This window comes from Echiichthys vipera, assembly GCF_963691815.1.
Source record: "Echiichthys vipera genome assembly, chromosome: 23".
NCBI classification, from domain to species: Eukaryota; Metazoa; Chordata; class Actinopteri; order Perciformes; family Trachinidae; genus Echiichthys; species Echiichthys vipera.
The window spans coordinates 2421041-2435978 of NC_139848.1; the positions used below are offsets into that span (position 1 = coordinate 2421041).

A 14938-nucleotide genomic window follows, 5' to 3' on the forward strand; every position below is an offset into this window, starting at 1 on the left:
AACAAAAATGGGCTAAGTGTTTCAGAGATGGAGAGAAATCCTTGATAATAATTTCTCCCTCTGCTTGCCGCTCACGGCTGCTGGAGCTTTAATCCAAGTATCTCATATCAAAGGCCTTCACAAAGAAAACAGGACAGTACTACTCATGAAATTTTCACTACATAACATCATTGGAATCATAATGAGAGTCAATAGAAATGAATGTTTAGTAGTTGTACAGGCTACTGTATGAAGGGAGGGACTGAGGACAGAGCTGCAGGAGAAGGGCTGTATTTTCAAACAACTTTGCCTTTTCCAGATGTCGGGCTTTCTCCGGGCGAACATTTTATCACTCCAGACAGATGAAACATCTGTGAGATCATGAAATGACTTTGAAGAAGCTAACATGTTAATGAAAAAACAACATTTCCCCCCAAAGGTTTACATTGAAAGCGCACCAAATCACAGCGTCACATGAAGTCCTGAGGTGACAGATGTAGCTCGCTTTAGTAGCTAAATGCTAATATTATGCTATAGTGTTTATAAGAGCTGCAAACTGCTGCTTGGTTGACAAGCTTAGAGCTATCTTATGTCACTCTGAGCATCCTCTTTCATATCACAGTCATTTTTTACACCTAAAAATATGGATAAGTGCAGCTACCCAACGTTGCAAAGTCATGGCAACATCTGAGACGCAGCAGCCCGGCTGACACTGAACTGAACGACCCTTCACTCATGGCGTTACATGTATGATATTACTCCCGCTCGGCAGCTCCCGGCCAACTCAAACCCCATCAGTCCTCTCAAAGCTTCACTTTCTCATAATCACCTGCTCTGAAACCGACAAGGTTACAGTCTGATGACACCTGCCAGGGCCTGAAAGTGGATACAGGATATTAAATCTATTGGGCGTGTTCAGGACATGTATTGAGGCTGACATGGGAGTCCAGCAGGGCTATAAGTAGAGTCAAAGAGCAGCAGTAGGAGAATGAGGTTCACTTCATGTGCGTCATGTTCTGCTTGAATCCAAACAGAATTACTGGCCCCATTAAAAACTCATTTGGTCCCAGTTCTGGTTGAGAAGTCGCTGAACTTCTGTACGCTGTCTGTTTTTGTTTTCCCCAGCTTGACCTTGTTAAATGTGAAGACCTTGGCACGAGGTAAATCCCTAATATACTGTATAGTGCAGGGCTACACAATTACAGATGTTGTGCACACACACAAACACACACACACACACACACACACACACACACACACACACACACACACACACACACACACACACACACACACACACACACACACACACACACACACACACAGTAAAACGCAGCAGTTAGAACCAGCCATGAGATCACGAGAAAAACATTCTCATGGCAACACTGTTGTTCAAAAGCAGACAAACAACCAGACAGCATGTGTGTGTGTGTGTGTGTGTGTGTGTGTGTGTGTGTGTGTGTGTGTGTGTGTGTGTGTGTGCGTGTAAGCCTTTGTGCAGGGTTAGGGGCCACATTTCATGGTTTAACATCAGACCTGGCTCTCCTCCCAGACTGAAAACTGCTTTAAATGTAGGAAGCATGAGTCCACATACATGCTGTTCCTTTCTTTCTTTATTACCCGGGGGACTAATGGCCTTCGCTGTCCGTACAGTCAACAGCTTTATGTCATGTTACCTGGATGAGCCAAGAGATCATAGACTGATTTTCTTGGTTTGTTTTGGCTTTTCAAGTGTGTCAGCTTTTCGTTTGTCCTTAAGTCCAAGTGAGATTCTGTTAGTTTTGTTTCTACATGCAGGACTTTCTGTAAAAAAGGTTTAACTTCCCTCAAGTCAAGTCAGCTTCATAGCCTATAACCACGAATTTGTCTAACAAGACTTTGCATTACGTCTGCAAACTATTATCAATGAATCTGCCAATTTTCACTTTTTCTCTCAGTGTCAGAAAACGCTTCTTTTGTCCAACAAACAGTATTAAAACTCAAATATATTCACTTTTCTAGCTGAGAGAAGGTGCAACAAACAAAATAGGCACACTTTCCATAAGCAAACTAAATTGAATATACTTTTTAAAAGCAGTACATTTGGGTTGATGACATTAAACTAGATGAAATCTTTTTAGAAGCATGTTAAATATACTTTAATTCAAGCACAACAAGTAAAAGTATACTTGTAATAAGTTTTCTAGGCTTAAACTACACAGCTTTTTGACCTGGGAAGGTCCAAGCATCGATGTCGACATGGCGCCCTCTGCTGAAAAACAGATGCTCTTCCACGACAAGAGAGAAAGAACAGATATCCCCCATGACATGCACAGTACAGTACATCCTAGCACTACTACTTGTATTGATAAGTAAATGGTGTGTGCAACAGTGAAATGTATAATCGTTGCTTCATTTCCAGCTGGAAGACCTCTCTTGACAGTCAGACTTGCGAATGCACAGAGGAGCTACACTGTTACTGGATATAATCCCGTCTCTGAGTCATCCTTGCAGGGGAAATGTGCTAATCTGACACTGTTGCAGCTTCTGGCCAGTCCAAAGATTTCCTGGGATTGCATCATGTAGCAGAGAGAAAGGCCTGATAAACTGCATTTTCAAAGCTATGAGCTCCGTAGCAGGGAGCCATGGCGTGGCTACATCTGAGCTGAAACACCTCTGTTTGTCCCCGAGCTGTGGACGACTTAAGCGCAGAGGAATTCCCAGACCGCCTCTCTGGTTGCTTCACAGTCCAGCAGCGCTAATGCTGGCAGGAAACAAATCCAAGGGTTTTATGGCGCCTCATCCAACATGGAGGCCTGAAGGCTGATCGCTACCTGTTGCTGCGGCAACCCCTGCACTGTTTGTAAACATTTCATTTGGGTTTTTGTTTTTTCTTCAGCTGGATGATGGAAACCCCTCCAGCAAGACATGATACTCTCTGACCATCATTCTTAGCATTACTGATGCATTTAGCACGCTTTAAGAACACTTTACTGTAAGTGGAAGTAGAAACACTAGAGCTACATTTATATTTTACAATGGAAACATTCTCAAGAAGCCACCTCAAGCATATTTATTCCCACTTAATCAATGGTACGACTGAAACACACTATATGTCCGTATATCATTAAGACATGTTGCTGTATTATTCACTGGCAGCCTGTCCTGTTGTGTAAATGGTCACTGGAAGTTTAACGTCATAGAGTTAAATACAAAAAACAGTTCACTCCTACACCATAAAAACAAGAGCATGCATTATATGAACTCTTTAATATACTTATCGAGCTTATTTCAAGATGTTTTCACTCTGCCCTGCCAGATAAATGTGAGCCTTCCACCGAGCCAAGAGGATCTCAGGGCTTCCTGACCTGCTCATGGGCTCTGCAAGCTTGTACTTTAATCATCACTGACACTGAATTTTACCCTGCTTTTATTTCTCACTATCTTCCTCCTTGTCCCGTGTTTGGCCCCGCATGCATGCAAATACATAAATGTGATTGTGAATAATGATGTGCGTGGATGAAAATGTGGTATGTGTAAAGAAAAGTGGATGAATAATGGATTTTGTGAATTCAATGAGCAGGCATGTGGCGCACAGCACAGATACATACAGTATATAACAGCTACATTAGCTGTCTATGCATGCAAACAGAACGTGGATCCTTAGTGAAATGACAACAACAAAGAGTGAAATATAGTTGACAACGGATATTTGATCACTCACATCCGTCACACCTGAGCAGGACGTTTACCGGTGTGAAAAATCTGCAACATGTGAACTGATTTTACATGGATCTGACTTTGCCGCAGCCTCTTACGTCTGATATTGATGCACGACCTAACAGTAAAGGGTTGCTCCGTGTAAATGCATGCTGGGATGAAAACGAGCCTCTTAAGCCTGATTCGCCATACCTTCCATCTCTTTGAAAACCGTCTAGCTCCTCAAGATCAATCCTTCACGGGCCACAAACAGATCGTGCGGGTTACCGACAGAGACAGACTGCTCCAGTAGCTGCACAATCATTCACAGAATATAAAAAAGGTCACAGCAGGGTAACGTTTCAGTTATTTCTGTTGGAAATCTGGTGTAGCAGCTTCACAAAGGGACAAACTATAAAGCTAAAAACTGGGAACGGGGGGAACGAGCTAGCCTGCTTCTGTGCAAAAGAAAAAGCCGGCTTCCCAGACCCTCTAAAGCTTGATGGTAATAAAAAACATAATACAGACAGAGAATTGTATTAAAAGTTCCTGAAAACAACAGTAAAGCTAATTTCTGATGCAATATTCACAGGACATCCGCCCAACATTCATCCAAAATGCTTGTTTGACACTTCCTGCAGTTACTTTGTTCTCTATTTGGCGTAATTGTACAGCTTGTCTGTTGTTCTGTACCGTTGTTATGCATCGATTATACAGGACAGGTAGCAGTAGCTACGACACAAGAGTGTTATCAAACTTTCAGCAATAAAGGAAAAAAACAATTTTGCAGCAATTCTCACCACCACTGCTTTACTTTAGCCTCTGACTACCTTGCTAAGATGCTACATGTCCCTCCTAATGCTGGTTAACAGTTGTTTGAGAAGCAACACTGTGCATGTGCGAGTGAGTCCAAGTGGGATTTAGCAGCCATTTCTTTTTGTAAATGTTACAGAATCTACCACCTGCAAGCGTTTACTCCTAACATGTGGATTCAAACACCGAAATCCCCTCTTGAAATTATTGTAAGTGGTGATTTAGTGTACACTTTGTGTACAGTAAGCTGCATACAGGACGGACTGCGGCTCCTCCATCTTTCCCTCCCCTCTCTTCCCCTTTCTCTGCTCTCTTTTCATCTGTGTTTCTCTCCCTCTCAATCATATTGACAGCAGCATGATGTCAGGCTGCAGGAATTCACTCTGTAATTTCTGTGTGCCTGTGCAGCAGTGGGTGTGTGCCTGCATGCATATGTTCTGTGTCTGTGGCTTACTGTGCACACAGGCTCCTGTTTGCATGTGTTTCCGTGCAGAGTGTGTGTGTGTTGGAGGAAAGAGTGGAGAGGTTTTTTTGTAGCACACCTGCTTCCTCACCTTTCACCTTCTCGACTTTAACGACCCTCCCTCTGCCTCACTGCAGCTCACATGAAAAGTGAAGTCATCACTTAAAGCCATCTTGTTTTAGCTTTTAGAGACAGCGAGTGCTGAGAGCGTACTTAAAGGTATACTGACAAAGTTTGTGTAACATCTGGGAAAGGCTTTTTATGTATGTGTGTGTGTGTGTGTGTGTGTGTGGGGTGGCAGGGGTGTAATGCTGGTTTAGATTGTGAGTCCCAGAAAAGATCCAAAATTACAAAGCGCCAAAATAATAAGCTTAATCACTTTCTAAAGTGTTCAGATGTGTGATAAAATTATTCAGAGGCCATTATAGACGGCCTTTATGAGCGTTTATGAGTTACTGACTCGCTGGCTTGGTGAGTTCATTGCATAAAAACTCTTTGAATGAATGAGCCTTTTGACCCGGTAGCTAGTCAGAGAAACCTTGGTGGTCCCGGCTAGACAAGCGCAAACTGCCAACTGTTTCCAGTAACAGCTTGCTTTTGGCTTCGGACATTGTCCTCACAGCTTAATGAGAGCACACAGTAATGGAAGGGCCTCGGGGAAGGAGGGGGGAAAAAAAGGAAAGTGGACTTATGAATGAATAAGCTGTTTTTATTAATTTTGCTAATTTTCAGTGAGACTCCAGGGATGGCAGAAGTCCACCACTTTGGTCCAGACTGAAATATTTCAACAGCTATTGCATGGATTGCCTTGGCATTTTGCACAGACATCCATGGTGCCTAGAGGACGACTCCCAACAACTTTGGTGATCCTCTGACTTTTCATCCAGTGCCATCAGCACAAAAAATAATAATAATCCGTCCAATACTTTAAGGTCCAGTGTGAAGGACTTAGTGGGGTGAAAACGCACATGGCCCAATCTAGAGCCAGTGTTTGGTTTGTCCCTTCTCAGCCACTGTAGAAACCTTGTGGCAGAGGTGGGGAACTGGAGTCATATCACATTACTTGAGTTGCAAATTTGAGCACTTGAGATTTGCTTGAATCAGAATCAGAATCAGAAAACCTTTAATGTCCCGCAGACGGGGAAATTCTTTTGTCACAGCAGCAACAGAATATGACAAAATAAGGTAAAAAATGGCAAAAATAAGCAATAAAGTTAAATTTAAAAAGGGAAGAAATGGAAATAGACATATATACATATTCACATGATATAGTGCAGTTGTTCTTGTTTTGTTTGTTTGTAATAATGTAATATGGAGTGAATAAATATGATTAAATAAGTCCAAATAGTGCAAAAAACTAACGTTGATAAGGGACTTGAGTTGCACTTGGTACTCGTGACTTTTAAAAAAAGAAATAATAACATTTTTCAAAGTAGTGAGAAGTCTGTAACACGATTAGGTGCAATGTGTGCAAATCTGGAGCCTACTCGGACAGGGCAGACCAGCTGAGCCAGCTACAGTTTTCAAACATAACAAAAAAAAAAAAAAAACTCAACTTTTGGCGACCGCTATCTGTCAACTGCTTTGGATGTGAAAACTGGGATAGGTCCTCAGATTGTCATAGGACTCGACTTGTCTGGCTTGATTTATAGCAGGGGCTTGTTCGAGTCTCGCCCCAGTAACTTGGGACTTGCTTGAAACTCGCATGTGTGACCTCTTCATGGCGGAGTACATGGAAAATATAAAAAAGGCTCATTCTTAGGGTAACAAAAACATGATTCTTAGTTTCAGGTGATTAAACATGAAAGAAAACATACTTCTTATGTAAATTTCCCCTTAAAGCACACTGGACATTTAAGTTAATGACTTCATACCTTGGTGTCATTGTGAGCATGTTAGCATTCATCTCAAGGCACATCAGAGCTGCTAGCATAACTTTAGCATGGCTTGCTTTGCCTCTGAGTGTGTGTGTGTGTCCATTTTCACCTCTAGAGGAGCTACTGTGTGCATACGTGTTATACATCCAGATATAAATATATGCATACCTGAAGTGAAAAGTCATAGGGACTGTTATATAAAAACACCCACATTCATTAATCCTCTCTCTGTGTATTATCGTGCGTGTGCTTGAGTGATTCTTCTCAATACGCTGACTTTATTGCCAAAACTGAGCGTCGCAGCCAAGTTCCTTGTATAAGATCTGAGCACCTGTTAATCATAGCATCACTTTCTGGCACTGATCCTCGCTCACAAAGATGAAAAATGACTGGAGTTTATTCAAGCTCCGCTCTGACACAAAAAGCTGGATGGGATTAGTCAGAGGACAAGGCACCATTAAGTCATACCTTGGCAGGTTCACATGTCACACACCCGTTCATTCATGCTGTTGTTGTTAATCAGAACTCAGTGTATTGTAATGCATCATTATTGCATCACAAGCACAGGTACAAAGACAAACGAAGGCAGACACTTGATGAGAGATATTGCATTGTGTGGATCAGGTTCCCAACTGAAAAGAGCCTCTCACCCCAGTGTTCATTCATTCACTTGTTGCCACACAGACATAAATATATTCAACATGATGAATAATTGTGCTAAATAATTCCCTATAAGGCTCTCAGGGTTATCTGAGGTCTCATGGCACAGATGGTGGCTAATTACCTTTGTTTTCGGCAGCATCGTCTTCGCACCTTCTCTAAGCCGGCATCACAGACAACAACGCGGTCATGCATAAAATATGTGCGCGCACAGCGGACACAAGCATTTTAAGAGCCTCCTCCGACAAAGGAAGGCCCAGAGGAAATTTCCAAACAGCCTCTTTTCTCATGCCGTGCTTTCACCGGGCACGGCTGCTTTCCACAGTCTGTTTACACCTTGTGCTTATTCAGATTTGGACTGTGATGTTGTGACACTAACGGGGTTTTACTGTAAGTCCTTCCACTTAATGTTAGTCTCTCCTGTGTTTTCCCACATTCAAAAGGTTTATTTTGGATGTATGTCTGTTGATATTAAAAGCTTATTATGTTACATTTAGTATAATCAATCTTAATATAATCAGTCTTATTTAATAAAAGAAATGTGTTTTGAGCAGCTCAAATCATTTTCACATCAGACCGTGAACACAAATCAGCTTTTCTGGACCTTTGTTTCGAAGTTTCGACTGCTTTGCTGCAACTTTCCAATAACTCAGGACCATCACTCACCAGAGATTTAACATTGATCTCAAATCTAATTTATTCGCCTCCCCCCGCGTCATTAAGGGACTGGCTTTGAGATACATCAGATCCAATATGAAGCCATTTTCCCATCCTCTCCGTGAACCTTTTTTATGAACTATGTGATATATTTCTGATCCATCTCGGAGATTCTGCAGATACGTGATACTTGCACATGTAGGAATCCCAGCAGGGCGGCGTTACATGTCTGTGACCCTTGGATCTGTTGCACAGTATCTGCTGAAATCTGTATGGCACAACTTTTCTCTGAGCATCTGTGTGTTTGTTGCATCATCTGCAGGAGTGACTGATAGTGGAGTTAATTATGTATGTGGTGCGGTTACTCATTAGTAAGGTTACGTACTGTTCTGAAGACGCTCAGGACAAGGTTAAAAAACAAACTGTTCTGTGTGCTTTACTGATTGTACATGAACAGTTTGAATGTACATTACCTAAACCTGTACAAACACACACATGCTCCTCAAACCCGCTGCTCCGTCTATCGCCCGTAGCCTGAGTAAGTCGATGTTGGAGTCTGTCTAAGACTGCAGGGAATTACCTCAGCTCTGAATCATGTGGCACCTAGCCGAGAGAGTGTGCACAATGCAATCACCCAGCCATCTTTCTTACTCATAAACTATGAGAGGGCCGCACACAGAGGCTGGACACACACTGCAGGAGGCTCCAACACATTGTTTCGAAAGGTCCAATTAGGCAAATTCGGTTGGGGTGGTGAGATTTTTGGTTTTCGTCTCATTGGAAACACCAGACTAAGGCTGGAAAATATTATTTTACAGTTTTAACCTGTTTTTATTGCTTTGTTTTACTGGACTGTTTAGGTGATTGCAGTGTATAAGAAAACCATGGCATTGCCTTGATTAACTCAATTTTACCAGAGCTGTTCAAATTAGACGTTCACATAAAAACCCCACTATTAAATATTTACAGATTATCTCAGTAAAAGGCTTTTTTCCTCCTCTCCCAGGTTTTCTCCAGATACCTGGTTAATCTATGTTTCAAATGTGATCAACCGTGTCAATGATACACTCTTGTGAAACACCATCTCCAGTCGGAGCAGCAACTTTTGAGTTAGTTGGAAACATTTTGATGTGAGCCGAGCTGGATGGATGATGACGTAATGCCTTTGGGCAGATTATTCTCTCTCACATCAAACACTCATACAAATGAGTCTCAGCATGTTTTTCATCTCGGTCCGGCTTTGTCTTTTGGATATATTTACTTTAGCTGAACATAATGTTGAGAAAGAAATAACTTACTTGGCAAAGGAGCTTACAGTTCTTTTGCCTGTAGCTTACAGCATTCATCTATCATAGTTTGATTTATCATAGTCAGTGAGGCACTGAATGGCCCATTCATAAACCAGATGTGACAAACACAAACTACACAACTCCAAACAGACCATGCTACGCAGCCATGATGCTTTTTATTCATAAGTCATCTACTCTGATGTTACCCCTTTTTCCAATAGCTCTTCAGGCCCGAACACATCAGACCACCTAATATCATCCGTAGAAAGGACAAAGTGTGTACACAAGAGTGCAGCGCCTCAATCCTCTGGCAGGATTCCTCTTGGCCGCCTTTTTTTTGAGTCAAAAAGTTTCATGTAATGGGAAAACTCAGCCCTGAATCTGGGCTTTGGGTAATACGATGTGACAGGAGGTCCGGGGTCCAAAAAAGTTCCGGCACTGTCAGAGAATTTGCGCCATAATCGTGCTTTGTGGTACGACGTGGTGATGATGACTCTGTTCTGCTGAGTGACTAATGACATGGGAGGCAATGACGACATGCTGCTGCACTGACAAATGTGGAAATGGACGTTACTACCTAGGTCTAGTTTACGGCCAACTTACGGTACGATGACAGAAGAGGTTATATCAGCGCAGTGGGACGAGATCCCACGCACAGCCTGACGTGTAAGAAACAAAAGTTATGTTGAGACATGCACAGTCTCCAAGGACGTTGAGAAGCCCAGACTTACACATTTCTATTGCTTTTGGTCATGTACCTTGTTGTTCGGTGGAGTATTTTTCTTACTTAGTAAGATTTGTACGAGTTTGTTTAATGGAATCCATTCTCACTAAATATCAGAATATGCAAATTAAAACATCTCATCAGTGACTGATGAGAGAAACTCATGGAGGGTAACAAACACCACAGATTGATTACACATCTGAGAGTGTTTTGCTCTTTTGAGACCTTCAAAGTCGAGGCCATGGATTCAAATTTGGCACATTACATGTTCTGTTGTTTGAGTTGCCTCTGTCTTGACTTAATGCAAAAATAAATAATGCAGTAGGCAAGATTTATATTGATATGGTGTACAACTAATGCAAGACACATGATGCAGGGTAGAAAAAACAACAACCTCATCCTTCCATCTTCCATTCACCCTACAGGTAGAGGAACATGCGGTCCCGCAGCAACAGTCTGGAGGACGTGACCAAGGCCAAGCAGCAGACGGGCACACGCAAGCGATCCGCAGATCGAGAGGAGCCCTCGGGAAGGGCAGAGCGTCGCAGCCGACACCGGGAACCGCCGGACGACACCGGCACCATTCAGCGGAATCACAAAACGGCCAAGAACAGCACATGTGCTGGTGGGAGTGGAAGCAGCAGCTCCAGTGGTGCTGCAAAGGGAGGCCGCAGGGAGAAGGGCAGGGACCTTTCCCGAGACGACCTTGTCTTCCTTCTGAGCTTGCTGGAGGGAGAGCTGCAGGTAATCCAAACTGTAGAGATGACTGAGCACTGGGAACATTTAGCCAGTACAGCAGCAGATGTGGCACTGGCCCCAGTCGGACAGATAGTCAGACACGGTGGATCAGTGGGCAGTGGGCACTGGAGATGGACTAAAAGCCTGTGTTAATGGACAGCCGACAGCTGAGGCTACTTCCTGTCATTCCAGCACTAGATCCAGGAATCGCCTGGCACAGAGTCTTTCTTATTGCGGAGGTTAAAGATATAAGGAACCAAAGTAGACAAAAGCAATAGCATTGGACTTTTACATATTTACGATCCCTACAGCCCCTTGTGCTGCTGCTTACAGGCTTTCACCATTCATAAGTAAATAAAAAATAAGCTTGTCTTAGAGAAAAATGACACAGGCAAGGTCAGAACTGACACATTCATATTTTAGGGTAATGGACAGATATTTGGTTTAGTGTAGACTCGTCTCTTGTATCTCATGTTAATCCTGCTTCACAAAGTTAAATCAAACCAAGTCCACCTTCTTCCCCCACTACAGGCCAGAGATGAGGTGATCACGGTGCTGAAGGCAGAGAGAATCGACTTGGCCCTGCTGGAGGCCAAATATGGCTTCGTCACGCCACAGACAGTCCTGCAGTCCCTGCAGAGGGACACCATCCAAGGCAAGGCTGACGATTTCCAGGAGGACATCTATGAGAAGCCCATGGTAGAGGTAACCACAACTCTTTAAGCTTTAATTAAAAAAAATAATGCCCTCAGTGTCTGACTAACACAGAGCAGTCCGGACGTGACAGGTGTTTTTCTGTGCACTGCCCCCACAGCTGGACAAGTTAGTGGAGAAGCAGAGGGAGACGCACCGGCGGATGCTGGAGCAGCTGTTGATGGTGGAGCAGTCGCATAAACAGGCCCTGTACAAGCTGGACGACGAGAAGAGGAACCACGGAGAGTTCATGAAGAAGAGCGACGAGTTCACCAACCTGCTGGAGCAGGAGCGCGAGAGGTCAGTGTGTGAATCAACACGAGCGCCTCAGCCCCGTCGAGTCTAAACGCTTTACATTAGTCCATGAGATTCAGAAAATAGGGTGTCAATAGCTGCGTTTCCATTCAATATTCTTTTAAAGTATTACATTGGAAAAGGTTTTGTTGAGTTGTTGCGCTAAATGGGATATGGAAACACTTTTGTCAATTCATTCTGAGATAGCAAACATTTGGATGACATGACTGATCAGCTGTTTCAGCTGTTTCAGCTGTCAGCGTCTTCTCACATATTCCCAGAACATGTTTTTATTTCCAGACAGCAGAAAACATGGCCAACACTTGTGTGCTTACAAATTAGCTTGAATGGAAACACAGCTTAGGATTCCTGTTTTCCAAAGCCTTACGAGTCTTTTTTTCCTAAAGTGAACTGAAAATCACTCATTTATATATGTATCATTTAATTATTAGTTTTATTTATATTGAAAATGTCGGTTTATTTGCAAACGATGACTCAAAAACATGGGAAACATGCAATATCCTTGGATAATCCAGTGAATTTGATGCGTGAGTGCATTTTCAACTGCTGGTTAATGAGGCTGTGTTGCTGCATTGTATTATGGGGTGGGACTGGACATACTTCAATGAAAGGTAACAAAACAGTCCTTTCCCCAGACCTTGACAATGTGCTGCGTGTCCTATTAAGATTCAACAGGCAGAACAGAAAAAGCACTCAACTATGTTAAGTGACATTCAACAACACCACACACCACGCATGACTTCAGCCCCTGAGTGCAGTAGGAAACTGCAGCCAAAATTAAGACGGATGCGCGGTCTTATTTTAGCATCATCTGTCATGTCTGCTGTCCCTACAGTGCGAATGTCCTCCCAAGTCAACGTCAGTGCGCTCCTCAGAGTTGGAGGGCCTCTTGAGTGAGCAGACAGAGAAAGTCTGGCTGATCAAATATTCCTCTTTTCCTACGACCTTGAGTTGAGTGCCTTTAACAAAAGCAGTTTTAAATCCTCCATCCACCTCCGGCCATTCAGCGCTGCCAACACGTCTTCATAATCCTTCGTAATGTCAGCATTAAATCAGAATATTCTTCAGGATGTTAGAGGGAAAAAACACCCTAAAGACTTCCATTATTGGTTTTCCCATGACCTATACCATATCCTTTACTTTTATTATCACCTTTTATTGAACAACTCTGCACAAAGCTGGAGCGAACCACAAGTTTATACTGGGGATGATCCAGCGACCGAGAGAGGGAGGCAAGAGTTTGTCGACAGATCATTTAGGTTTGACCTTATATGCACAAATAATCTTTACATTTACAGCTCCGCTTTATGGTAGCGCTGTGGATATTAGTGAACAGAAAGAAAAACCATATCACTGGATAACTTTCCCCTCCAGCTAAGGCTGCATGTCAGCGCCAGTGAAAGCAGCGTAAACTGAGGGACACTGGAAGATCAGATTGTTTATTCTGCGGTATAAGAATGTCCCATGATGTGGTAATTCTCAAAACTGTCCAAGATCTTAAAAATATTACAATCGCACTCTGTTCAATCCTCTGACCTGAGACCACAAACAGATGTTTAGCCACGCTAGTAGCAAAAGAAACGAGGCATTTGATGCAAGCGCCGTCATCAGGTCAATTTGTCAAAACAAGAGTAAATAGCTGCAGAACTAACGACATTCCCATCCTAATGTGGTTAAAATATACCTGCTAAACATTATGATCTGTGCATAAGAACAGCCTCACACAGCTGCTAGCATGGGTGTAGACTTTTTGCAGAGATCCTGGTAACACTTACACTATGAAATATAACAGTGCACCATTCATTTCGAGGCCCAGATAACAGACTAAAGCATGCTGTGTCTCATGTTGAGGAAATTTCATCTGTGTGACGTTTGGAGGCATGATGTTAGTACTGTGCTCGTGTTCATTATCCACCCTTAACCTGGTTTACGATAGTACAGCTATTTTAGATTACCGTTCAGGCATGTTATAACGCCTCCACTGGTAAACCTGTGATCCATAAAACAGCGTAATGTGAGATCAGTCTGGGATGAATTATTTGGAAGTGCTGTTTAACATTGCCCGATAAGACCTAAGGTGGGAAACATTACGGATTTATTCTGTAAATGTCAAATAGAGAGCAGTCACTCCTCTATTTACTGCTTCCTCAGCAATATCACGTATTATATACACAAACACACGCACACACACAATCAGGGTAGGTGAACTAACACAAAAACGGTCCTACGACACAATCCGACACACATGCACCCTCAGCAATTAATTTCACAAAAGGAAACACGGCTGGACGTCGGCCCGTGACCTATTTGGGACACTCACATCGTTGCACTAGCTGTAGCAGAATTGTTTGAATTGGACCGGCGAGCAGTGTGACGACAGTCTGCGCTTTGTCACCAGCCATGTCAGGAAGGACAGGCTGCCATGAAAAATAGCCCTCTGTCCAGGGTCGAGCTAATTACCGCGTGAGAAAAGGAAAAGATTTATACGACTGAGAGGAGGACAAAAAAAGAAAAAAGGAAAACCAACCTAATGGCCCTGAGAAGCATCAATCACACTGCATGTTCAACAAGATGCCAGATTACCATGGAAATAGTTGATGAGGGTGTATATTTTCAGTCTCCGGTTTGCCAGCAGACTTCAGCATGAGTGAATGTACAGAGATGCAAGTGAAAGTGTATGTGGGGGGTGCTCAGCATCTGCTCTTGTCATCTGTCCTCGGCGTCGGGACGTGGCCTTGTTTATGTAGCTGAGTTACGGTCGCAGATATGAGCCCGTGTGTCACGTTTAAAGTTATTGGGTAAGCTTGTGTGCTTGGAAGGAGTACCTCATTCCGTCCCTGAGTTGTTTGTCCAGACAATCCTCGTATGAGACATTATTTTTTTTCAGCGCAGCCACACAGATGATTATGAGTTATGCGATACAGTACTGCTGCAAGTGGACGCACACGAGTGAGAGTACACGTGGGGGTTCATAAATGAGAGGGTCGAGCAGCATTCATATCATAAACTGAACAGTAGGTGTGCAGTTTGCTGGATATTCATCACAACTTGG

At 43.0% G+C, this 14938-nt stretch overlaps 1 protein-coding gene across 1 annotated transcript in view; it reads left to right on the forward strand.

The window, feature by feature from the left end:
• Positions 1-14938, forward strand: part of filip1l (filamin A interacting protein 1-like) — a 66312-nt gene that overhangs the window by 12587 nt on the left and 38787 nt on the right. Inside the window, exons 2-4 of the mRNA XM_083938188.1 lie at positions 10566-10884; positions 11410-11583; positions 11693-11871. Of these exons, the coding sequence (XP_083794314.1) occupies positions 10576-10884; positions 11410-11583; positions 11693-11871 (662 nt within the window). The 5' untranslated portion in view covers positions 10566-10575. The remainder of the gene's footprint in view (positions 1-10565; positions 10885-11409; positions 11584-11692; positions 11872-14938) is intronic.